We start from the raw sequence: 26,944 nt of genomic DNA, 5'->3' as shown, positions 1-26,944 counted from the left end.
TGAAAGAACAGGCTGGGGGAGGGCTGAGAGAGAGAACGAACGAAGCGGGGACTAGGACAGAGCGTTTAGTGTGTCCCACCTGGCCTCACACAAACACACACCATACACACAAAACAGACATCTGGTGGGCACCGTGAAGGGCTTGTTCATAAAGTCCTCACCCACGCAGACTGCTGTGCTGAATGCTGGATTCACCTGCTATTGACTTTATTACCTACGCAGAGTGAAAGCACAACACCAGCCCCCGTCTGCCAGCACCGCGTGTGGATCACAGCCTCCTCACAGGCCCCTCTGGTCTCACTCACACACACACACACACACACACACACACACACACACACACACACACACACACACACACACACACACACACACACACACACACACACACACACACACACACACACACACACACACACACACACACCCCTTTACAATGGAATCTATGCGTAACACATGACTGTTGCCTTCTGAAAGAGACATCGTGGCCCCTCCCACCCATGTCATAAGCGAGTTTACTGTGCATCCGCGACCTTGCTTTGACCTACGGCTTGGCCTCGTCAAGGGCTACATAGACTTCACGCTCAGGATAGTAACGCATGTTGAAACCGGCCAAATCGCCGTTTCGTTTTAGACTTGGCCGGCGTCGCTGTTTACAAAAAAAAAAAAGCAGATCTCTCCAAACAGCCATGAGGTAGTCCAATCCCAGAGCGCCAACAGCAGCGTATGCTGGTGGGAGAGGTTAGGTTACCATCGAGTGGATCCAGACCGTACACTCACAGCCTCCGTTCCAGCAGAAGCTCACGCTGAACACAAAGAACACGAAAACAAAGACCAACAGTGCATCAGTCTTGATGATAAACTGTCTGCTGAGAAGGGTTGGGCAAGAGAGACAGTGTGGGCGGGGGCAGGGGGGGGGGGGGACACACGTCTCTGCTTAGGTAAGCAAAGTCGTCCAGCAAAACAAATAAGGACACGGACAGGAGAAATGGACAGGACGAGAGACGCAGACAGGGAGACCAAAAGTCAGAGTCATAGCCGATGAGCGAGAGACTAAGAGCTAGATAGAGATAGCCTGAACCAGAGAGCGAGAGTGAGAGCGAGTGAGAGTGAGAGAGAGCCAGAGAGAAAGAGAGAGGGGGAAAGACGGAGCCAGTAGATGCAAGTAGGACAGCCCTGAAGAGGATTTGCAGGAGAGCAAAAAAACAAGGCAAAAAGGGAAAGAAAAAGTAACCGGCAATTTGAGAGATGTGCCCACAAGCTTGTACACACAAACACACCCACACACACACACACACACACACCAGGTCAACAAGACCAAGTTTGTACATCCACCCAAGAGAGAACAGAGAGACGGAGTGATGGAAGGCTCTCCTACAGAGCCTTCTCTTAATGACGCCGGCACCGACGCCAGGAGCGAGAACGCTGAGAGGGGAAGAAGGAAACCATGAAAGAGAAGAGAAAAGAACCAATTATGAAATATCTGGGCGTCAAATCTCGAAACAAAATCTTGCGGGGTCGTATATGCTGAATAAAGCAATATAGGCCGTCGATTTAATTATAGAACGTAACTCAGCCACCTTGACCATATTGAGCAATTTACAGGCCAGACGGGTGTTGGAGTACCCCATTAAGAGGAGGGGTAAGGGGTCACAGACTTTTTCACAGGAAGTCAGCAGTTCCCATTATCCAGTGGATTTAGGGGCGGGGGGGGGAATTGACATCTATAAACTCTGTGACACAGGAAGTTACAGTAGGGCGAGAACGAAAAGAAAACCAGAGAAAGGCCTAAAGAAGTAATGGAGGGAGGGAGGGAGAGAGTCTGATTGAAAAGTTTCCAATGAAAGGAATAAAAGGGGGTGGGGGGCGGGGGGGGCGTCAGGAGGGCCGATCAATAACATGACGCTTAACGGCAACAGGGAGACACGCGTGGGAGGTTAAGGCAGTGTGTGTGTGTGTGTGTGTGTGTGTGTGTGTGTGTGTGTGTGTGTGTGTGTGTGTGTGTGTGTGTGTGTGTGTGTGTGTGTGTGTGTGTGTGTGTGTGTGTGTGTGTGTGTGTGTTTCAGAGCAATGTAGAGGTGGGGGGGGGGGAATCGATCGCCCGTTCTCTGCAATGCTGCATTCACCCCCACCCCCACCTGTGTATGTGTGTGTGAGTGTGTGACAGGTCACAAGGGCGCCACCAAGTGGTTTCAAACCGCCAGCTCATTCAGTTGAAAATAAATAAAGATACTATATCAATACAAAAATTAAAAAACATCCAATACAAATACACACTGTTTACGCAAGTACAGACCAATGGGACACACGCACACACACACACACGCACACACACACGGGCGTTACCTCTCCCTCGATCCTGGGGGGACGAATGCTGGAGAGGTGGACGGTCTTGTTCTCCCCAGAGTTCATCTTCACCACGATGGCGTCGGCATTGATCACCTGCATCACCTGGAAGGGACAGGGGGGAGGAGAGAGCTGTGAGCGTGTGACTCACTGGGTGGCAGCCTGGCAGGGTGTGGGCGTGTGGGTGACCGGGTGGGCTCCTTCAAATAAGGCAGGTTTTGTTTGTTCTTTTGTGGGGGCGGACTGAATGACACACACACACACACACACACACACACAGCTAAGCCATTAAAAATAATGGAGATAACGGGATGTGCTGAAATGCGAAAAATAAAAAAATAAAAGAACCAGAAACAGTCATTTGCGAAATGATGATAAATATTTATCAAAAGCCGAAACCCAACAACGGCTCAACAAGTTCCACACTTGCGTGGAATGGAAATGAACCTGGGGGTGGGTGTGCGTGTGCGTGTGCGTGTGCGTGCGTGCGTGCGTGCGTGCGTGCGTGCGTGCGTGTGTGCGTGCGTGATCTCGGGGTAAAGTGAGAGGCTGATCTGGCGAGGAACAGAGGCTTCTCCCCTTTGTCGACGATGGTTTGCAATTTTTGGGAGGTTTGATATAAACGACGGAAAGACAATGGCGGGTGCCATGTGGGTCTCTGTATGTATGCGGCGGTGGCGAGCGACTCCCATAAGCACACACAAACACACACGTATCTTCATTAGCGGGGCCTGTGGGGATGAGCATTTAGCGCTGTATCCCCAGCTAACCGTACCCTTCATTACCGTGTGGGTTAGACGAGGGAAACGCGACAATAACAACATACCAGACGTGCAGCGCTCCAAAGGCCAGAGGACAGGCATTAGCCCTGCCTACACGCTAAATAGACTGCAAGACAGTCGCCAAAATACATCATGCACCAATCAGCAAACTGAGTGGGAGAGAGCGGATTGGAGGGAGGCTGAGGGACAGGCACCGCACCGCTGTGAGGGAGAGGGAGAGAGGGAGAGAGGGGGAGGGGGGGGAGAGGGCGAGAGAGGGATTGAGCGAGAAGAGGAGAGAGAGAGCGAGAGAGGGCGAGAGGGAGAGAGGGCGAGAGAGAAGAGGAGAGAGGGAGAGAGAGAGAGAGAAGAGGGAGAGAGGGAGAGGGGGGGGAGAGGGCGAGAGAGGGATTGAGCGAGAAGAGGAGAGAGGGAGAGAGAGCGAGAGAGGGCGAGAGGGCGAGAGAGAGAAGAGGAGAGAGGGAGAGAGAGAGAGAGAGAGGGGGGGAGAGGGCGAGAGAGGGATTGAGCGAGAAGAGGAGAGAGGGAGAGAGAGAGCGAGAGAGGGCGAGAGGGCGAGAGAGAGAAGAGGAGAGAGGGAGAGAGAGAGAGAGAGAGGGGGGGAGAGGGCGAGAGAGGGATTGAGCGAGAAGAGGAGAGGGAGAGAGAGAGAGTGGGCGAGAGCGAGAGAGGGAGAGAGAGCGAGAGAGCGAGAGAGCGAGAGAGCGAGAGAGCGAGAGAGCGAGGGAGCAAGCTTGTTCGGGAACACGCGCCGGGGAAGATGCCATCCTACACAAATTGTGTTGAGGACATTCTGTGGCACAGCCAGAGTGACAGATGAACCAGAAAGACTGAGACACGGCGAGACACTGTTCATTAGAAGATGACATTGATTGCTATCTGGTATCTTAGGCATCTTATTATACTTGTTTTGGCAATGTAAATGTAGGTTTTCCATACAGCCCATTGAATCAGCGAGTGATTGAGTGAGTGATTGAGTCGGGGAGTGAGATGAACAGAGCGCAAAAGATAAAGTTTCAGAAATGCTTAATTAACCGTTTGTGGGTATAACGGGGGGGAAGCAACAACCAATCAGGATGCAGAGGACGGGGTCATCTCAGAGATTAAGAGATTAGAGGGGTTAGCACGAGGGAGAGGTGGTGAGAGACCGCCACCAAGAGATGAGATCGCAAGAAAGAAGGAGAGGGTTTCTATATTGGGGACTGAACACTGCAATGTGTGTTTATGTGCTTGCGCCTGCGTGCGTGCGTGCATGTGTATGGGGGGGGGGGGGTTGTCATTGGGAATATCAGACGCAGCAAGCGAGCGAGCAAGATAAGGAGACGGAGACATAGAGAGAGGAAGAGAGGGAGGTGGGGGGGGGTAGAAAAATGGAGCAGAGAAGTCTTTGCAAAGTAGCTGCCATGAGGGATGACCAAGGGAAACAGCATGACTCATTGGCCTCCAACACTGGCAGATGGAGGGCTGTGGGAGGGTACTGCCACCACATGGCCGAGGCCGGTATGACATCTGCAGTGGCCTCGACCAGCCAAAGTGAAAACGACAGGCGTAGCCCCGAGAAGAGGGGGGGGGGGGGGGGGGGGGGTGTTTGTTGTCAATCAAACCCATTATCTTTGGTTTTAACTAGGCCTGTACGATAAATCGTTATAAAATCGCAATCTCGATTCGCCCCTGTGGGGATTTAAGTTTTAAATTACTTTCACTTTTACTTATTTTTTTAAGCCTTCATTTACAGGTGTGTGGAGTTGGTTCAGTAGTTATAAAAGGCCAGCAATTAAAGACAATGTGCTGCTATATCTACAAAATAAATCAATCCGGTTTTTTTGTTGTTTTTTCATGGTTCATATGTGCAATAAAAATGACATTTTTTGCGAAAAAATCGTGGCAGAGAATCGTGAAATCAATTTTAAGCTAAATAAATCGTGATTCATATTTTCCCCGAATCGTGCAGGCCTAGTTTTATCTGCAGGCCCAAAACACACACAGAGAGACGAAGCAGGAACAAACACATAACTCACGTTGGGGGAACCCTCTCCTCCCCCAAACGCAGCATCAATACACTGCTCCTTAGCCCCTCCGCCTCCAGCGGAGATGATTTGAGAGATCGCCGGCGACTCACTTTCAGTTAAACCAATAACGCTGACGGGGCGTGTTCCACATGGCGTGCCGGCCCCCGTCGGCCCGCGGCCTGGCTGACTGATAACTGCTGCGAACGCTTTCTGCTGCACGCCAACGAGCCGGCTCGGGTGACTCGCATTCCCTCCTCGGTGCGACTCGACGGAGTGCGATGTGAGGACGCTTTCCACCCGGGGGACACGCGTGGTAACGTACAGGGGCAGTCACCTCCTTCCTTTGTCGTCGTCCCCCCCCCCGTCATCGTGTTGTCTCCGGGATGCGACCAAACAACCCGAAACATCGTCGTCCGCCATCCCCTCGGACAGATAGTGTAAACGAGCCTTGACTGACGGGCCGGTCGCCCCTGAACTCACAGAGCAGCCCTTCTCCACAGAGATGAGAGAGGGGGGAGACTAGCGCAGGAAAAGCCATTACAGAACTTATTTTAACATCAAATGGTCCCAGGACATGCCACCAGGTGCGAGTGTGATTAGCCGTCACAAGCAGTTTGGAAAATATGGCTCTTATGACATCACTAGTGGGCGTGTCCACCTAGATGTGTCCTGGATAGATCAGTCTACCGGTGGACTGTAGCAAACGATGCTCATCTATCCGTCACACATCTAGGTGGACACGCCCACTTGTGATGTCATAAGAGCCTGATTTTCAAAACGGCTTGTGACGGCTAATCACACTCACACCCGGTGGGATGTCCTTAACTTAACTTAAAGAGACCCTATTATAGTACTTTTCTGGTCTTAATTTCTTATTAATGACTCCTATAGCGCAACCTGACACGAATCACAGCACAAAAAACAATGTCGATTTTCGGGAAACTCTTCCTCTCATCTGGGCGCTTTCAGCATTATCTGTCAATGCTTGGTTTCGTCCTTCTCCGCCCCCTCGCCCCCCTCCTGCCAACCCCACTCCGTTGTGATTGGTTACCTTCCGGAATACCTGTGAAGCGCGCGCGCGGGCAGATTATACCTGGCATATGGGGGTGTGGCAGGAGTGCCTCTACGTAGATGATTTCCCGGATATGTGAACAAGTGAATCGCAAACGTTGTCCCGAGTGTTTAGCGCTCTGCACAGCCACCCCAGACTGTCAGCAGGGAATACGTCGAAATGCATGTACGTCATTATTTGACACTTTAGTATGGTTAAACATGACAATCAATCATTATAACAACGTTTATAGGTCATAAAAGTCGAAAAAGCATAATAGGTCCCCTTTAACTGAAGCGACCCGGGTCGATTCAGGATTGTGTGCGGTATATATGATAATAACTAATGTCATTAATAAAAGTATTCCAAGACCTCGCTCTCCCGCCCACGCTGTGACTTTAACTCAGATCCGTCACCCTGTGAGTCCTGAACTCCTCCAGGACGACGCGACCGGCGGATGAAGCGAGCGCGCGTTTCCTCAGCGGGCGACCCGGGGCCGTGCCGCCGGCGTTTGGCGGCGAGGAGCCGGCGAAGAGGCTCCTCACCGCGTCGCCTTTCATCCATCGAGTGGAAGAAGAAGTGAGTGATCGCCCGCAAGAGGAGAGGGGAGGTAGGGAGGGAGGGAGGGGAGGGGAGGGGGTGAGGGAGGAGAGCAACGAGGATGAAAGGGGTGGGACTGTTGGGACGTGGCCTGAATCCGCCCGTTTCTGGTCCGGGTGGAGATGAGGCAGAGTAGAGCAAGGGAGACAGAGAGGGGGAGAGAGACAGAGAGACAGACGGAGAGAGGGAGGGACAGAGAGAGAGAGAGAGACAGAGACAGAGACAGAGAGAGAGACAAAGACAGAGACAGAGACAGAGAGAGACAGAGAGTGAGAGTGAGAGAGAGAGAGAGATATAGACGGAGAGAGGGAGAGACACAGAGAGAGACCGAGACAGTGAAAGAGGGGGTTAGCGAGAGCGAGCGAGGAATCAAAGCACATGAGTCAGCATGATTGACTAGTGGGAATTGAGACCGCACTCTCCTTCACTCAATTAATAATAAAAAGGTGGAGTGGAAAGAAGAAGAATAGGAGGAGGAGGAGGAGGAGGAGGAGGAGGAGGAGGAGGAGGAGGAGGAGGAGGAGGAGGAGGAGGAGGAGGGCGCTGACAGCGGCGGGGATGTTGACGTTGATGATGAGACATATGGACAGATGTCTCTGTGGCCGACACATCTGTCAGGAGCTCCTGTGGGCCGTGGTGACAGGCGCCCCCCACCCCCATAGACTGGCCGTGCTGACAGGCCCAGGCTCAACCAATGACGTCCGAGGTGGTGGATAGCTCAACCAGCCCCGTCCGGGCCAACACCTGAACTTAAAACACACACGACCTCTCCGCGACCACGCCCCCCTCCGACTAATTACAACAAACGTTGAGCGCTTCCTTCCTAGTCGATGTGTGTGTACTCCCGCTGCTTCCCAGAAGACCATCCCCGCACACACATGTAAAAATATAAAAATAATAATACGGGAGGTCTTATGAATCAATCCAGAAATAAATGAAGCATGCGGACGTTAAGGAGTAATGGGGGACAGTGTTTACGCTGGAGGCTGGTCGCCCCACCAGCCCCAAAACAAACTGACTCACGCTACCAGCAGCTGCCAGTGCTACACGTTCGTCTGGGCGCCCTGGTGCGTGCAAGTGCTCGTGTGTGCGTGCGTGCGTGCGTGCGTGCGTGCGTGCGTGCGTGCGTGCGTGCGTGCGTGCGTGCGTGCGTGCGTGCGTGCGTGCGCTCACGCTTGTGTGTGTGCGCGTGCACGTGCGTATGTGCGTGCGCCAAAGGCACGGTTGCAGTGGTAATGCTGCAGCATTATATAAAGAAACCCCTGCGCTCTCCGCCAGTCAAGCTGTTCCCCCGGTACATGCATACATACAACAGCCTCGCTTTCCCTGGCTCTGCCGAGTCTGCACACGGATGCGATAGGGGCATTGTCAATGACTTTAGGAACGGCAAATATCAGCACTGCACATCCTTTTCAGTCCACCCCCCCCCCCCCCCCCCCCCCCCCCCTTCCAGCCTATTTTCTCTGTGCGTCTGCAGCTTCTCAAACTCATTCTGTAAGCAGATTGCAGAAGCAACACCTTTATGTAAGCTGCGGGCGGGGCATGAATTTTTCAGGGTCTTAAAAGTTCAGGGTCTGTAGGGGGGGGGGGGGGGGGGGGGGGGGTTTGGCGCACGAGGGCAGATAAAAAGACAACTCCAAGGTATCTTAACTCAGACGGTTAAAAAAAAAAGGCGTATTCTGAGTTGCGGCGCACACCTTTACTAAAAACACGCGCAGAGAATAGGAGATTTAAAGCGGTAACTCGCCATGGCGGAGAAATGACTTACAACGTGGCATTTCAGGGGCAACAACAAAGTTAAGACTTCAGCAACCTATTTAGGGGGGTCCATTGCAGTCCATTACAGTAATAGGTGCTGACAGGGCTGGGGGGGCCGGCGGGGCTGGCAGTGGTGGAGGCGTTGGGAGGGGGGGGGTGTCCCTAATCGTTTGTATTGGGGACACTTAATCCACCCTCCCCTGCCCTCCTTGGGGCCTTGTGCGGGGAATCTCCAGAGCCAATATCTCCCCCCGTCCCTGGGCTTTGTAGGGGACGTTCCGGGCGGTTCTGGGTTTGATTCCTGAGCACTTGAAGGTCGGTGCTTAGCGCCGTCTAGCTCTACGTCTTCAGAGCCTACGGGGGCTGGTTCTGTTCCGAAGGTAAGGTGTTTAGAGGGGGGGGGGGGGGATGTTTCATTAAAAGCCGGCAAGTGCTTTTGGCTCCTAGGCAGCATCTCTGGAAGAGCACGACGAACGGGCGAGTGGCATCACAGCAGATCTGTTTTTTTGTCGAAGTGCCGGCGGTGGAACAGAGCGAGCCGTGTGGTAACTAGGAAACAAGTTTCCCCTGGCACTCAATAATAGTCTTCTGTGTGATGGCTGATGTCTGCATGTCGTGCTGACATTCTGTATTGCTGCATTTCGCCGTTGCCGGGCGCGCCCCTCCCAAAGTTCTGCGCCGTTGCCCCCCCCACCCCCACAATTTATTTTCCAAACAACCGTAACTACACCTTTATTATTGTGACAGCGCAGCGTCAGCTCGGTCGAGTCTGCAAGCCACTAGAACTAATTCATTCAACATTCGCCACTCATAGCTTGACAAATTAGTATTCGCCCGTTGCTTGACAAATGAGTTGCCTTGCGGCGTTTACCAACACAAACTAATTAAGTATTTTCTTGGCTGCTCATCAGATAAACCCAACAAAACGAAGGACTCTGGGCCTTGGCGACTTGAAACGGGGCCGGTTCTGCCGGTCATTATGTCGATACTCATGACCAAAAAATGCATTGATTAGTAAACGGAGTGAAAGAGCGATCCCGGCATAAAAAAAATAACAACAGTGATGGTGAGCTGCCCTGGAGACGAGGCTGGCTGTGGATGGTTACCTTGGCGACGAACTGCCTGTCCTTAAGGTCTATGTTGGCGGTGGGCGCCACGTAGTCCTTCCAGATGCGCACCCGGCGTTCCTTGGAAGACCTGGGACAGCACAGGAGCGGAGAGGAGGAGCAGAGAGAGGAGCAGAGAGAGGAGGAGCAGAGAGAGGAGAGGAGCAGAGAGAGGAGGAGCAGAGAGAGGAGGAGCAGAGAGAGGAGGAGGAGAAGAGAGAGGAGGAGGAGAAGAGAGAGGAGGAGCAGAGAGAGGAGGAGCAGAGAGAGGAGGAGCAGAGAGAGGAGGAGCAGAGAGAGAGGAGCAGAGAGAGGAGGAGGAGCAGAGAGAGGAGGAGCAGAGAGAGGAGGAGGAGCAGAGAGAGGAGGAGGAGGAGGAGGAGCAGAGAGAGGAGGAGCAGAGAGAGGAGGAGCAGAGAGGAGGAGCAGAGAGGAGGAGCAGAGAGGAGGAGCAGAGAGGAGGAGCAGAGAGAGGAGGAGCAGAGAGAGGAGGAGCAGAGAGAGGAGCAGAGAGAGGAGGAGCAGAGAGAGGAGGAGGAGGAGGAGGAGCAGAGAGAGGAGGAGGAGCAGAGAGAGGAGGAGGAGCAGAGAGAGGAGGAGCAGAGAGAGGAGGAGCAGAGAGAGGAGGAGCAGAGAGAGGAGGAGCAGAGAGAGGAGGAGGCACAGAGAGAGGAGGAGGCACAGAGAGAGGAGGAGCGGAGAGAGGAGGAGCAGAGAGAGGAGGAGCGGAGAGAGGAGGAGCAGAGAGAGGAGGAGGCACAGAGAGAGGAGGAGCGGAGAGGAGGAGGAGGAGCAGAGAGAGGAGGAGCAGAGAGAGGAGGAGCAGAGAGAGGAGGAGCAGAGAGAGAGGAGGAGCAGAGAGAGGAGAGGAGCAGAGAGAGGAGGAGCAGAGAGAGAGGAGGAGCAGAGAGAGGAGGAGCAGAGAGAGGAGGAGCAGAGAGGAGGAGCAGAGAGAGGAGGAGCAGAGAGAGGAGGAGCAGAGAGAGGAGGAGCAGAGAGAGGAGGAGCAGAGAGGAGGAGCAGAGAGAGGAGGAGGAGCAGAGAGAGGAGGAGGAGCAGAGAGAGGAGGAGGAGGAGCAGAGAGAGGAGGAGCAGAGAGAGGAGGAGCAGAGAGAGGAGCAGAGAGGAGGAGCAGAGAGAGGAGCAGAGAGAGGAGGAGCAGAGAGGAGGAGCAGAGAGAGGAGGAGCAGAGAGAGGAGCAGAGAGAGGAGGAGCAGAGAGAGGAGGAGCAGAGAGGAGGAGCAGAGAGGAGGAGCAGAGAGAGGAGAGGAGCAGAGAGAGGAGGAGCAGAGAGAGGAGGAGCAGAGAGGAGGAGCAGAGAGAGGAGGAGCAGAGAGGAGGAGCAGAGAGGAGGAGCAGAGAGGAGGAGCAGAGAGAGGAGGAGCAGAGAGAGAGGAGGAGCAGAGAGGAGGAGCAGAGAGAGGAGAGGAGCAGAGAGAGGAGGAGCAGAGAGAGGAGGAGCAGAGAGGAGGAGCAGAGAGAGGAGGAGCAGAGAGAGGAGGAGCAGAGAGAGAGGAGGAGCAGAGAGGAGGAGCAGAGAGAGGAGGAGCAGAGAGAGGAGGAGAGGAGCAGAGAGGAGGAGCAGAGAGAGGAGGAGCAGAGAGAGGAGGAGCAGAGAGAGGAGGAGCAGAGAGAGGAGGAGCAGAGAGAGGAGGAGCAGAGAGGAGGAGCAGAGAGGAGGAGCAGAGAGAGGAGGAGCAGAGAGAGAGGAGGAGCAGAGAGAGGAGGAGCAGAGAGGAGGAGCAGAGAGGAGGAGCAGAGAGGAGGAGCAGAGAGGGATTGGGTCACCAATGTTTGCAGAATTATTCGATTATGGTCTGCTAAGCAACACAACGAAAATGAGGAACGGGGAAAGAGCTTTCAGAGGTCATTTGAAAACGTACTGCTGTAGAGACATGGCCGTTTAAAGTTACAATGGTTTCGCTTCTCTAATTCCAAAGAATGGATAGCTGTGAAAAGACACACTTGGATCTTAAGACTGTATTCCAAAGGCCACACGGTGTTCACTTCGGGGAATAAGATGAACCACTCTCACATAAACATGCTTTGAATCCACACGTGGTGATTACACAACGCGTACGCAAGAATCCCAACAAGATAGGGAAGACAAAAGCCATCGTGTGTCATTTCCCCAGACGTGGGCGGGTTTTGCCTTTCCTTGACTGTGTCCATCTGTGTGTGTGTGTCTGTGTCTGTGTGTCTCTCTGTGGGGGGTGCGTACTTCTCGGCTGCTCGGAGCTGTTCTGCGCCCCCGGTGTAGACGGCCATGGACCAGTCCACGCAGCGCGCGAACCCCTCCTTCAACAGCAGCTCTGTGATGTTGCCGTTCTGCGGGGAAACGGAGGCAAATGTTGACACTCGCACCGATCACCAGGACAACACAAACACTACACACAAACACTGAGTGGCTGAACAGGTGAGTGAGTGAGTGTCTGAACAGGTGAGTGAGTGTCTGAACAGGTGAGTGAGTGTCTGAACAGGTGAGTGAGTGTCTGAAACAGGTGAGTGAGTGTCTGAACAGGTGAGTGAGTGTCTGAACAGGTGAGTGAGTGTCTGAACAGGTGAGTGAGTGTCTGAACAGGTGAGTGAGTGTCTGAACAGGTGAGTGAGTGTCTGAACAGGTGAGTGAGTGTCTGAACAGGTGAGTGAGTGTCTGAACAGGTGAGTGAGTGTCTGAACAGGTGAGTGAGTGTCTGAACAGGTGAGTGAGTGTCTGAACAGGTGAGTGAGTGTCTGAACAGGTGAGTGAGTGTCTGAACAGGTGAGTGAGTGTCTGAACAGGTGAGTGAGTGTCTGAACAGGTGAGCTCCTTGGTGGGGGGGTGCGGGGGCCATGGGGGGGCTCACCGGGTGCATGATGGTGCCCAGGATGATCTGGTTGGGGCAGCTCTCCATGATGATCTGCACGTCGCGCTGCAGCAGGCGTGACTCTGTGAAGAACTTGGCCTCGGCCGCGTACGCCTCTGGGGTCTCCAGGCCGTCCGGCTCCCGCTTGAACGAGGGACACTGGGGGGGGAGAGAGCAGATCTTCATCTCTTCCTCGTCCATCTGTTTGGTCTGTTTATCGGTCTGGTTCTCTGGCTGGTTGTTTATTGCTATTAGTGTCCTTGTCATTTCTTCATCTTGGTTTATTCGATGATGTCTTTCATTGTCTGGCCCTGGGCGGCTTCACTTTGATTGTAAACAGATAAACTTAAATGAATAAAATACACGAAAGAAAACAGTGTTGTGGAAACACAGACAAACATGTCCCCAGACATGCACATGTCCCCAGACACGATGCATTATTTTGTCTTGGGTCTCGTACGGTCCGACAAACAATCAAACCGTTAGCTTTTCTTTCGCAACATAGATCAGCAGGTGAGGACTTTGAGTTTTTTCGTTTGTAAACCGACCCCAGCCCCATGACGCAACGTTTACAAAGCGCGTCTTACAAACCCCCATCGCCTTCCCGGAAAGCCCCCCCCCCCCCTGCAAGGCGGCCTCCTTCACACGCCGTATCGTCGCTCAAACGAGTATAAACGGGTTTAATAAACGAAACCCAGTAGGAAGCGAGCGGCCGTATCAGAGCGAGAGTCTCCGCGCCGACAGGCCTTCAACACTCGGCCCGTTATGAAAGAATAAAGTAAAAAGGAGCGTCTCCAAACGAACGGCGTATCGTCGAGTGGGAGATGAAAAAAGATTTGTTATCTTGAGCGGCGCCGGTTGCCAACGGCGGAGCGCCCGACGACGAGAGGGATGGATCGGGACGCGGCGAGCGGAGGGGGTATCAACACCGGCCCGCGGGCACGGCCAGGAGAAGGACGAGCAGCTTTCTGACGGAACATTAAGCTTCCTACTCTCCTTCCTGCGCTTTATTGGACAACACATCCCTGACAACTTTCTCGGTGGCAATTTGGGGAAAAGGGGCGGGGGGAGGGGGGGGGGGAGTTTGACGGGAGGAGTTGGGGGGGGGGGGGGGGGGGTGGGACGGAGCAGGGACGTTCGCTTCGTTAAAGCCTGTCCTCGTGACGGATCTGTCTGGGGGAGCCCCTCATCCGTCTTTATCAGACGCAGAGTCCTTCATTTGTTACGTCGGCATGTTTGTAAAGGTCTGCGCCGCGTGCGTTCTCCCAGTCAGCAAACTATTCCGGATCATTTTCAACCACAGCAAAAGAATATTAAAAAATATCTATATATTATATATATATTTATTTATTTTTACAAGGGAGGATCTTTGAGTGTGCGTGCGTTGCCATGGTTACCTTAACTCCGGACAGCATGATGGTGACCAGGTAGTGGTCGGGCAGGAGAAGGGCGCGCACCACACTCCCATCGCGCACGTGCTCGATGATGGCTGTGTGTGTTGGGTAGGTGTGTGTGTGTGTGTTGGGTAGGTGTGTGTGTAGGTGTGTGTGTAGGTGTGTGTGTAGGTGTGTGTGTTGGGTAGGTGTGTGTGTGTTGGGTAGGGGTGTGTGTGTGTGTGTTGGGTAGGGGTGTGTGTGTGTGTGTTGGGTAGGGGTGTGTGTGTGTGTGTGTGTTGGGTAGGGGGTGTGTGTGTGTGTGTTGGGTGTGAGTGTGAGTGTGAGTGTGAGTGTGTGTGTGTGTGTGTGTGGTGAGGAAAATGGAGAGAGAAAAAAAGCGTTGGTTAAAAGAGATGAATCACGCGTCTTCGGTAGTGTGGATGCAGCAGTGACCTTATTCGTGGAACAGGGGGAAGCTTTCGAAAAACATGTTTGTGTGTTGCGCCACTTTGACAAACTAGCCACAGTGCAGAGGGCAACAGCACACGTTGGCAATTGATAATTATTTTAGCCTCTGCTTGACCCGGTTAAAGCTCCGCCTTCGGGCCCGTGTTGAGCGCTTTGAACGCTGTGTAGTCATTAGTTAGCAGCGCCCCGATCTGCTTTACAGACGGATGGTCACTGAGCAAGGAAACGGTGGATCCCGGAGGGAGCGAGTCATGGTCAGAGAGGGCCAGCGGCCTCAGAAGAACTAATGGATGTCCGTCCGCAGCTCTGAGACTCGCCTGACCCCCACGCCTAGAACTGGTGGGGCGATGCAGATATTTATTTTTAAACCTTCAGCTCGCCCTTTTGCTTTGACCTCCTCAAAATAACTTTATTTATTTACTTTATTGTTTTAGGCTGGGCCCCCGCTGAGGACACACACACACACACACACACAGTTACTAAATCACCCCCAAAGAAAAGGGAGACATTCAAATCCCCTGGTTCTGCTGCCTCACTAGGGGATTACTTGGCTGTCGTTTCCAAACTACCACGAGCGTCTCCAGCGTGAAAGAAATAAAATAAAATGTTCACGTTCATAGCCCCCTTCCATTCAATTAAAGGCGGGTAAAACGGGCTGGGGGGGGGCTGCTGTTACCGCCAGACTAATGAATCTGCTGCTGGTGGCGTGATGCGTCAGGTAGGAGAGAGGCAGAGCGGGAGGGGTTACATAAAGGAGACGGAGGCCACACCGGCTTCACCCTGACCAGAATAGCTCCATTCTGTCCATCCGACGGGCTTCACCGCTCCACCAGAGTCATCAGGGTCGGCCCTAATGACCACTCATTTTCTTTCATATAAATATATATCTTTTTTATAGTCGACATCGATTGTTTCCAATGTTAAAAATACGTTATTTTTTTGTGACGCTGCCTGTGGACCACGTGTTACGGTGAGCTGATGAGACGTGGCGTTTACAGAGGAGCCCTGCAGCGATGGAGGGATGACGACACGGGAGGACTTCAGAGTGGGGCGTATCTTTGAAAGCCTAGCCGATGCCTCCCCGTGTGTGTGTGTGTGTGTGTGTGTGTGTGTGTGTGTGTGTGTGTGTGTGTGTGTGTGTGTGTGTGTGTGTGTGTGTGTGTGTGTGTGTGTGTGTGTGTGTGTGTGTCTCTCCATGTATGCGTGCGTCTCATTGTGTGTGTGAGTTCGTCTCCATGCGTGTGTGCGTGCGTCTCCGTGCGTGTGTGCGCGCGTCTCCGTGCGTGTGTGCGCGCGTCTCCATGCGTGTGTGCGTGCGTCTCCGTGTGTGTGTGCGTGCGTGTCCATGCGTGTGTGGTTACCGTTGACAGGTTTCTGGTGCATGGCGTCCACGAAGTGCCGTGGGTTCTCGATGACGTACTTCATGTCTCGGATGGTGTGGGCACCCCCGCCCTCGCTCCACATGCCCTTCCTGGAGGCTTTGGACTGGTCCTCCATCTCGCACAGCCTGACCTGGTCTGGACTACACACACACACACACACACACACACACACACACACACACACACACACACACACACACACACACACACACACACACACACACACACACACACACACACACACACACACACACACACACACACACACACACACACAGTGAGATTGATGTTAGAAGATGCTATGTAAATATCCAACTTTTAAGTTCACGTGCTCTGGATGACCTGACTGCTATTTCATTCACTTAGTTTTGGCTCTCGATATTCTTTACAAAGTGGTCGACTATCAAACATTCTCTCGCTCACGAACTCTAAATGCATGCTGTCGTCTTTTTTCGATTTTAATTACAGTGATCACGAATTGGGGACTTGAGGTAAGTTGGAGACAGGTTTGGGTCTCTGGTGAAAGCCACGCCCATCACATACAGCCTGAGTCAACGTGCCGGCAGTCGTGAGCGCCTGTCAGACGTCGACCTTAACCCTCGTCTCAGTTCGTCGAGACAGTTATAATGAAGTCCGAAAATAATAAATAAAGTGTATAAGCGGAGGGATAAAAAAATAAATAAGGAATCACCATAGAAACCAGAATCACCCTGGCAACTACATTTGCAAAGCAATTATACCGTGTAACAGCATGAAAAAAAACACGGGGCATCGTGGCTGGAATTCAACTTGCGCATTTGTTTTCACAGGCTGATGTTGACTCTGTTGCTTTAAGAAGGCCCCCCTCGCCCCACTCCCCTTTCGCGTTGCGGATTGAACTCATTAGCAGTCCCAGGGTTTCGGCGGCAGCTCTTGCTGTGAAAGTCAGACCTAGGGCAGCGCTGATAACCACATTGTCGGAGGGCTTTATGAAGGCAGCCCGCCATTTAACAACACCGTCCTTTAACTCTCGCCTCCGCTCCCCCAAGGGACACAACAACAACCGGACCGGAGACATGGCTCCGAGAACGGGGTTTGATTTGGGAGCCTTCGATCGCCCCTCGTCGGCTTTGGGTCTGATGTTACACACTCTAAAAAGTGGTTTGATCTGGCCCCCCCCATCGATGTGGACACGGACCTCCAAGTAATCATTATTCATGTAGTCCACTTCAGGAAGAAGAGAAAAAAAACATTGGCATCCACTCTGGCCTCAAAGACCGTTCAGACGCCTCCGGTCGTCTGCTTCGTTAGAATTCGACCGAGCCCATTAAAGACACGGTTCTCAGTACAGTAAGTGGGCCACAGCGATAATCATCCATTTGTCAGTAAAGCGCCTTAAAGAGCCAGTGAACCAGAAAACGATTAGAAATGGCTTTAACGTGGCATTATGTCTTATATGATCGTCATCATAGAAAGCTTTGCCATTGCATCACTGTAACTGAAATAAGTTAGTGAAAAGCGATATCCTATGTTTTTGCCATTCCCCCCCAAGACACTGAACATTCCCAACTGCTAGTAAGGGAGGTGGCGTTCTTTTTGTGACGTCTCGAGTGCCTTTTTCTGAGGCCCTCAGGCACTCACGACCAGTGTTCGAATTCAAGCCGAAACAGTGGGTTCACTGGCTCCTTAGTATTTCCTTTAAATTGTTAAGAATGGTGATGAGAGTTTATGACTATGGAGACAGAAGTGTGTGGAGAAACAAAGACGGCATTGAGAGTTGCTGGACTTTCATCGTGGCGTTGTCCCGTGTGACAGCTGATAAGCAGACTCACCACCTACTAATGAATTAATTACCAATTGAGATTCATGCTTTACATTTTTTCTTTTTTGGAAAATTAAGAAACAAAAACATGTCTGACAGCCACTTCAAAACAATAATCTTTCTAATTAATTCTGTTTTTTTGTTTTTTTTTCAACAATAAAAAAGTACAGGCAAATACTTCATAAAAGTGAGTGCTGGATTCCAATTATTATGAACAAATGGCAAGAAGCCAATCTGAAGCTGCTTTTGTTAGGTCCGTGGGCGCAGCCCTCCGATTGATACCGCAGTGGTCATGTTGAGATCCCGGTTTTAAGTTTAAGAGAGAAAAAGAGGACACATCTCTGGGGAGCCTAGTCAACAAAGCAGGGTTACAAATTAAACTAAAAACGCATTGTATACCAATGAATATGGGAAACTCCACGCAAGTACTCACTGGCTGTGTTCTGAATTAGCCTAAGCTTTTGATTTGCCCTCCAAGTGCACACACTCACACACACACAATTTCAAACCAACTCACTTCACATAAAGCCAGACAAAGAGGGGAGAGTGATTCTTGCTTACGAGGCAAGAGTGTAGAAACTTCCTGGGATGAAATGTTGAGCTGGAGAGTGTCGATTGTGTTTAAGCTCCTTTAAACTAAGCACTAAACGCGGGCGGTAGAGAGCCGCGCAGAAAGGCGGAGATATACAGTGCAATCAAGGAACGGCAGACGCAAAAGAAAAACTGTCAAATAGGCAGACTAAGACAGGCTTGTAAAGATCTAAACTTAAGGATTCATTATATAAAAAATATGTCTTTGAAGTTATTCGGAGGAACGTGTGAATGAGTGAATCGCGTCCCGTTTCCAAACAGGCTGGTTTGTTTTTTTGGGTCACAGATTCTTTAAAGTAAATCACAGAAACCCAAGGCTTGAAATCTAAATGGATAAAGCTTTCTGTTTTGGGGAAAAAGCTCTTTGTCGTTTTCTTCTCTGATCAAGAGATTCGAAGTAGGCAATGTTTTTCTGCAGTTCGGGCCTTATATTCAGGAACTTTCCACAGCATGGTCGATGAATCCAGGCATGGTTCACAACATGAACTATGATTCAGTCGCCTTCCTAGGCAAAAGGTGAACAGCGGAGACCATAACCCCCGACCGACCTGCTGTGAGATGATGCACATGCATTCACTTTTCCATGCCCCCCCCCCCCCCCCCCCCCCCCGAGTGGTCTACAGTCAACCAAAGACCCACTGCCTTGATCGGGCGCGACCTAATGTTCGCCGCCTTTATCTACTTCAATGCCTGTTGTGCTCCAAAGCTGGATGCGATGCAGGGGAGGGAGAACATGCCTCCCCTCAATGGGTTTGTCTGGGGGGGCGGGGGCTTCCCTGTCTAATGCGCAGGGACATCCGAAGCCTCCTCTGGGGATGGGAGTTCTGGCAGAGCCAGAGACAACACAGGTTTGCGTGCAGAGTAGGCGTTCCGGAATGAAACCCTCATTAGCCCGGATGCAATCAAGCCCGACTTGCCCGTAGGAAGAGGGGATTTAAATGTATCGAGAGGAGAGCCACTGGTGATCGGCTGCATGTCGTGGGAGTCTGCCCGTCAGACACTCTCCGAGTGGGCTACTTTTTGGTTCAGTAATACGACACTGTATGCATCTGTGTGTCTGTGTGTGCGTGAGAAAGAAATCTGGAAGCATAAAAACAAAATAAAAACAATAGCCAAGAAATGGGGTTGTCAGTTGAGATTTCGAGGCACACCGGTACAAACCCACACATTTGGCAAAAATATATTCGTAATGTGAAGCGCCATCATTAAATCCCCCACCCCCACATCCTCATTGGGTTGGAAAAATAAATTGTTGCTCAGCAAAGTGCATGGACAAGGCCGGCGGCTCTGAGCATTGTGTCTAATTAGAGGCGAGAAACCGCAGAGACGACCCGAGGGGATTCAGACTGCAGCTTCCACATGAGAGCAGCCACACCGCTGCACTGCTCGCACGCCGTGGCCGTCGTCTGCCTACCAGCAGGACATCAGCAGTGGAGGAAACGGGAGAACGACGCGTCAGGATAAAACAATTATATCTGAGGCTCTGCGACGAGGACTGACACCTTGTTTTCGTTTAAAGTAAACTAAAACAATACTTACTACCCATGTGTTGTTTATTGGGTTTAAATCTGCCACTCTTGAGACACTCGGTTGAACAATACGAGGCAGGGGATTAGTGAACACGTTCCGATTTGTGCGTCTCACAAAACTCCCGGCGTTTGTTCTAATCTTCTGCGAGACAACAAGAAGCTGATGCGCGTGTACAGCGGTTGTTGGAGAGGTGCACATCATCAACACTGTAAACGTTGTACGCGTCGACACTTTGCTGAATAATGTCGAGATGCATAAGCTGAAGGGACAATAAATCAGCTGTGCTTGACGTAAACTCATCATTCATAATTTGTTTAATCTGTGACCATGACATCAAAGCACACATACACTCGATTTTTACTTTTAGCTGAGCCAAGGACTAGCTGCCACCAGCTTTATTGTGTTGTTGTGGCAGATAACCTCATTAGAATTTGAGAAGTTTTAAAAGAAAAATTAAAGCAAAGGCTTTGGGTTGTCAATCGACCCTAAACCTACGCATTTGCCAACAGCGAGTGACCACCATGTTGGAAGCTTTGCTCAATATCACAAAAAGCATGAAACTGATTGTGATCTGTCCCCGACCTGCCCCCTTGTGGATAAAGCATGTATTGCAGCAGAGAGCATAGGCTTCTCACATAGCAGCCTTCCGTGCACACTGCACAGATGCAGATCATCAAAAACGAGCTTGCAACCAAGCCCTACTAACGTGTTAAATAACGTGAATCTCAATTGGAGCTTTTGTTTTGCCGTCTTTTCAGCAGGAAGTGGATTAGGATGTATAGGTGAAGGCAGAGCTTGGACCCTACACAGCAAAATAGCGGGAACGTGTTCATCCTAGCAAACAGTCTGGCATCCCCGAGCCTTGTCCCCTAGACATAATCCTGATGACAGCACGCTCAGACAGACACACACACACACACACACACACTCCTAAAGTCACGACCCAACAGCAAAGTCCACGGTGCCATTATCATTAAGGCCCCCCCCCCCCTGTAATCACCATCACCCCATAGTTTAGTGGGAGCAGCGTACCCGAGCAAAGTGACTCAATGTGTGTCAGAGGCCAATGTGTGAGGAGGGGGGGGGGGGGGGGGGGGGTGTTCAGCCTGAAGTCCTTCATAAGTAATGGTGCGAGCCATTGGGGCCAAATGACGCCCACAAATATGCAAAGCATCGTTTACGTTGGCGGACGATTGAGGCCAGTGCACATGACGCTCAGAACGACATTAGCAGATAATTATTAAGACAGTCGCTGCTGGAAGAACCGACAGCGCGAGTCAAATTGCCTTTAATGTGTAGTGTAAAGTTTGGGGTTCTGTGTGTGTGTGTGTGTGTCCATACGAACTCTGTGTGCGCTTGTGCGTGTCAGTGTGTCCGTGTCCATATGTATGCGTGTGTGTGTATGTGTGTGTGTGTCAGCGTGTCCGTGTATGTGTCTATGGCTCGCTGTGCATGCGTCCCTGTGTGCATGTGTTTTCCCCCTGCTGGAGCAGGGCAATACTGCCACCATCTGGGGCCTAGCGGTACTCCATCTAATTTCACCAATAAGCTGTACCAATATTGTCCCTCAGTGCCAACACCCTTTCAGTAGTATCCAGACGTATTTCAACCCATTGGATCAATTATGAGGGGGAGAGGGAAGATTATGCAGTGATGGGGACTTTGGATAGGGAAATCTGTGAAACTATTTATTCAGCAGCAGTTTTTTTTTCCCATCAACTTCCCATCTCTTTATTCAGATCAAACTGTCGCAGAATTACTTCAGATTGCCAATAAGTTTGATTTAAAAATTGTATGACAATCCACGATCACAGCCACCAATATTGTGTGTGAATATTATAATCATATTATCCATTTGTAGGAATGTGATGGTGGTCTACAACCTTGTGGGTGCAAACACGCCGTTTTACAGTGGGACCATTTCCTTTCCCAACATCCTATTTTACATTCCCAATAATTTGCTTTCTTTTTCACTGACCGACCTGAATGAACCAGTCCAGTTCGGATCACACTCAGATCAACGCTGACCCGTAGAAGCTCAACAGTCACACAAGAGGAGTCTTACTTGTTTCCGCGGATTCCTTCTCTGCGGACTGTGGCCAGGCCTTCGTTCACGAGGGACTCCGCCAGGTTCTCTCCCGTTGTGTCTATGGTGAGCGACGCACAAACGTAACACAATGTTCAGTCAACAAAGGCTGTGACGTTGGCAAGCAAAACCTTAGGTCCGTGATATACAGTGCCACACACACACACACACACACACACACACACACACACACACACACACACACACACACACACACACACACACACACACACACACACACACACACACACACACACACACACACACACACACACACACACTTTTTCTGAGGAGGCTGGTTCGCTAAAGACAACACACGCTTGATTCTCCGTCTCTGTGTGCAAACAGTATTCAGACACGGACACGCCTGCTGTGTCCTACACTAGCTTGAGAGGGGTAGAGTACTCACCCCGGCCGAGGTACACCATGCCGTACTCTCTGCCCAGAGCGGTCTTGATCTCCACGTTGAAGCACACCTCTTTGCCGATCAGCTTTTTGCGCAGGAACTCTCTGGCCTGGAACGCCCATGGCTGCAGACGACAACAACGTATTTCTGAATGCGGTACCGCTGTGTGTGCTCAGCCTGCCCAGTGTTAATGTACACCTCTAATGAAGCAGAGGCGTCATCCAGATAGTAACGACCGTACGATAAAGGACTGAATAGTCTGGGACACCAGCCATTGTTGCATTGATAAACGTTTTCCTCTTTTTTTTTAACAGAATGCATCACGCGTATCGCAGTTTTTATGACCCACGTGAAGATGAGAAAACAGCAAACTAAATTGGAATGTAACGTTTTAGGATTTAGCGTCGCAGTGAATTGTGGTGAAATGTGGTGAATTGTTAACCAATTGCAGGCCGCAGCGTTTCTTTGGGGGGGGGGTGGGGGGTCATGTCATGAGGAGAGACAGCCAGTACCCAGACACGCTTTACCATTAACACACTTTTCAAGCAGTGTGATATTGTGACTGATTTACTCAAGTGAACCGGTTATTCAGTACCTACGTTACCGCGTCTTTATAACATAACATGCTTCAACAACCTACCCAGCAGTACAAGTCCAACAGGCTGTCCGGGTGTGCTTTAATGTAGCATAGCTTATGTAGAGATGTGTAATAATCCATCGGGAATCAATTTGATCAATCTGTAATGAAGACTGTTCTACTTTCGAGCAGCTCTGTGTTCTTCGGTAGCCCGGAAATCCAGACCCACATCTAGAAGTCTGACAACGAGTAATGAAAAGGGCCCAACTGAAGGCGCCTTTTGGTGAGCGGGGCTAACCAATAGATACGACTCTCGCCGTATCCGGTCGGTAAAACCGCAACGCTGTCGGCCCACCTACATCAGATACACCGACGTGATTGGTTAATGTTCGGATCCAGGGGAATCGGGGGGGTGAGTATTTTGCTCGTTCCCAGAGTGACTCGCAGAGCAAATCCAGATTGTGCTCTCGCGAGAACTCTGGATCTCCAGGGTAGTGCTTCGAGGCAGCAAAACAAAAAATATACACATTTCTTGGGGTTACACTTATGCGAACCGAAACTGCCCCACTGTTCCGGTTCCCCAGGCCCCTGGCTGGCCTCAGTGGGCCCCGACGGGACAACATGCAGCGCAGCGTCCCCTGGCGGGGGGGTCTCACCTCGTCAGGGGTGTCCTTGGCGTCGGGCTGGCTCTGGGCCGCGCGCCGGGCCATGGCGCCGGCGCGGATGTTGCTTAGGTTGATCTGCCGCTCGGGGGGCGGGCCTCCGCGGGGCTGACCCCGCACGATGATGGCGCAGCCCGACAAGACCTGCGGGGGGGGGGGGGGGGGGAGGAGACGCCACACAATCAGGGGACATTCAGTCGTACACGGAGGACGGACGGACGAGTCCCTTCTTCTGCGCTGAGCGTCGCCGCCGCAGTCACCAAATAGGGAGAAAGCGTTCATACGGGGAAAACAACCTCAAACAATAATATATAGGTTGCTGAGTTTAACTAGCGTGGCGGTGAATGTGTGAGCCAGGACTCTTCAGCCTCTAGAACGCTGCTCGAGGCTAAAGAGGCACAGGTGCATTCGAATCCCAGTATCTAGGATCAAACAGCGATATCTGCTTCAAAAACGTCAGCGGAGAATGCTACTCGATTGCCAAGCTACAAGCGATGGCGTGTGTGTTGTCATGGTGACAGCCTGTCAAAAAACTGCATTCAAAAAGGCCCCGGCATGATCACACCGTATGATAAGATAACGTCACCAAACACAGACGAAAAAAAGATTAGCCACGGCTGGGTTTGGCAACCATGGCATTTATAGGAATCTGAGTAAACAGCCTTTATCTGCAGAGCCTTTTGTGTCCGAGCTCCAGGGAGCATCACTGTGTGATGTTGATCTAAGATGTGGACCAGATAAAGCCCTCCACCGCCCCCCCCCCCTGTCCCCAGCCACTCAAGACAAACTGACTCCCGCCCTGGGAGGACGGCTGCAGTTACACAACGCGCTGACCCGACAGGGGGAGGCCAGATACTCTCCAGTCCGAGTTAGTTTCCCTGCCCTTGAACGGCCCCCGGACACCTTGACTGGAAGGTCCACGTTTGATCGAGAGATACGGGACCAGCCTAAAGAGCGGGTGTGCTCGTGATGCAATACGTTGAGGGGGAGACAGTAAAATCTCAGTTTAGCAATAAAGATTACTTATAGTAATATAGTAGTAATAAGTAATTCAATACATAAATAAAGCAATAAACAAACAAAGCCTGCTAACATCTTGCTTAAAATAAACAACCACTTTATAAAACAGATGTTTCATTCCATGCTTACTTAAAGAGTGCTATTGATATTGTCGTTGGCTTTCATAATAATTTAAAAATATGAAACAAAAATATGTTATTGTAATTATATATCGTGCGATGCCACGTGTAGCACCTTTGCAGTGATAACGTTGGGCTTCAAGACAGTATGCTTTTACTAGTTACGAACGGGAGATTACCGAGGCTGGGAAGCACTACGTGTCATTTCCCTGCGATCGCATTCGCCCGGCAGACTGCCAGGCGTTCAGCTACCTGCTGGCCCCACTGTCCACCAAGCGCTTTATAATGCTTTAAAACGTGCAGTTCTTATCCCATTTAGGTTGGCTCATGTGTAGAAACGTTAAACCTCATATAAAACGTGGAATCCGGATCATATAAATGACCACTTGGCAAGCATGCAGCTTTGGGAAACAGTTGTTTCACAACTGGGTACAGAATGAAAATGTTCAACTTTGATTTAACGTGATTTACTGAGACCGATGAACGCTCCCGGTTCCTTGTATCGAAGCTCATCAGCTATATAAATACAACAAACTATACCCTATCGTACTGGGATCAGCCTACAAACTACAAGTTGTACTCGGATCGTGCTAATTAGCATGCTAATGTCAACTCCAAGAGAGTCATAACATATGTCATAGGAGCACTGCTCCACAGCTCTTTATAGACGTGTCACTTGTCCGTGCGTAACCGTCTACTACAGTGGAGGAGGACTCGTTATTTCACATGTGTAAAAGCATGTATATTCAAATTTAACATTAGATGAGTGTTACTCCCAAGCAAGTGGAGCTTCGGCTAATTAGCAGCAAGCTAGCTGACAACTAGCCTGTGCTAGCCAGCATGCTTCTGGAGCAGCTGATCCATATTCCTCCACATAAACACCAGGTTCTGTACCCCAGGCACCCCAGAGTGCTTCGCCCTCAATAGTTAAACAAGTTGGAATCAAGTTGGGTGCTGGAGCACTGTTAGTTAGAGAGCTCTGGTCCAGTAGTAGCCCCCTGAGCTAGCCTTCAGAACCCCCTCCTACTCCCATAGCTTCTGTGGTCTTTCTCCACATCTTCAGTCCTTACCATCTTCACTATTCCTCGCTGCAGAGGAACCGACTGAGCCGGGCTCGTCGCCTGAGCTTGTGCCGAAACCGAAGCCATGTCCGCGGGTTGAGATACGCCGTTGAGGGGGTGAGCAGGTGAATAAGCCGGGGGACTGGAGCGACTGTTGAACTGAAAGCCAAGAGAAAAGGCTGAGCACCGCTGAACACACACGTTATACCGGAAGAACCACCACACACACTCACACACACACAGGCGAACACACACGTCAAAACCGTTACTTTTCCGGGTCCAGGGGCAGAAAGAACGGGAGTGAACGGAGCGGCTGGTTGAGCGCGTAGACGAGTTGAACGGACGTCTTCCGGTGCAGGAGCTGCGACACGTCAGCATAGTATTACAGCGTCGCTCAGACGGCCCGGCCATGGAGAGCATCTCCCCCACGGCTCCTGTCACTTGCTCGGCTTATTTGTTAAACAATAATTATTATGTTAAACAAAGTGTGGTATAAAAAAGGGAATTTAATGTGAAAAGTCGGACCCAATTTACTCGTAAAATGTAGGCCTAGACATTACTGTAGCCTAACATTAAGTGGCATATCTAATTGAATCTATCACTTTAATTTATCTTATCTATACATTTTATCGAATTACAATATATAATGTATAAACATTCATATATTTCTATAATATCATGGGGCTGGAATTACTAATGAAGCCTTTGCTCAGATTGAACCAAACGGTATTCGTTAGGCTACATTTTGCACCTAGAGGCCATTTGGGTGAACTGCATTTTCGGCGAGCTTTAATTTGATGCATCAATATTTTTCTTCGGTCTTTATGCCATTCTAGCAACACGCTGTAATATAAATGTTGTCAAAAAAATAATATATGATAGAATGCAATACCCTAAGTTATTCATTTAATGCTCCATTGCAAATGATTCTAGGACTCCCTCATGATCAAAGCCCATCAACAACTATTGACAGTTATTTTACATTTGATTTATTGAATTTTGTTTATTTAATGTATTTTTTTAATGCATGTGTTTCGGGAGGGGGGGGGGCTTATATACTCAACATCATAGTTGAGATGTCTGTTTCTTGTTAGAAGTCAAATAAAGCCATAAGAGCTTGGCTGAAACCTTTTGGTTCATATCTATCATCATTTATTTTCCCCATTTACTTATTTAGTCCTATATGTTGAATGTTTCTTCAATTAGAACCCTTTTATCTTAACATGAAGCCCTAGTCTTACAACGCAGCTCGTGCGTAAGAATGAACTTAAAGCGTCCATCTTCATCGTATACCTAAGATGTAGGCCTATGCTCATCGATGTTCATATGCGTCAAGCATGTGTGTGCACACACACCACACATACATA

At 50.7% G+C, this 26,944-nt stretch overlaps 1 protein-coding gene across 1 annotated transcript in view; it reads right to left on the bottom strand.

The window, feature by feature from the left end:
- The window catches only part of snd1 (staphylococcal nuclease and tudor domain containing 1), a 193,844-nt gene extending 167,906 nt beyond the window's left edge, over nt 1-25,938 (bottom strand). The window contains exons 1-11 of the mRNA XM_056578800.1: nt 25,833-25,938; nt 25,587-25,736; nt 23,372-23,521; nt 22,142-22,262; nt 21,712-21,793; nt 15,704-15,864; nt 13,896-13,987; nt 12,499-12,657; nt 11,874-11,980; nt 9,653-9,743; nt 2,347-2,451 (exon numbers count right to left, since the gene is read on the bottom strand). Of these exons, the coding sequence (XP_056434775.1) occupies nt 2,347-2,451; nt 9,653-9,743; nt 11,874-11,980; nt 12,499-12,657; nt 13,896-13,987; nt 15,704-15,864; nt 21,712-21,793; nt 22,142-22,262; nt 23,372-23,521; nt 25,587-25,664 (1,146 nt within the window). The 5' untranslated portion in view covers nt 25,665-25,736; nt 25,833-25,938. The remainder of the gene's footprint in view (nt 1-2,346; nt 2,452-9,652; nt 9,744-11,873; nt 11,981-12,498; nt 12,658-13,895; nt 13,988-15,703; nt 15,865-21,711; nt 21,794-22,141; nt 22,263-23,371; nt 23,522-25,586; nt 25,737-25,832) is intronic.
- Between the last annotated feature and the right edge of the window lie 1,006 nt (nt 25,939-26,944).

This window comes from Gadus chalcogrammus, chromosome 19 (assembly GCF_026213295.1).
Source record: "Gadus chalcogrammus isolate NIFS_2021 chromosome 19, NIFS_Gcha_1.0, whole genome shotgun sequence".
In the NCBI taxonomy this organism is placed as follows: domain Eukaryota; kingdom Metazoa; phylum Chordata; class Actinopteri; order Gadiformes; family Gadidae; genus Gadus; species Gadus chalcogrammus.
Note: the sequence above shows the minus strand (reverse complement) of the source record. Positions and strands in the feature narration are given on the sequence as shown.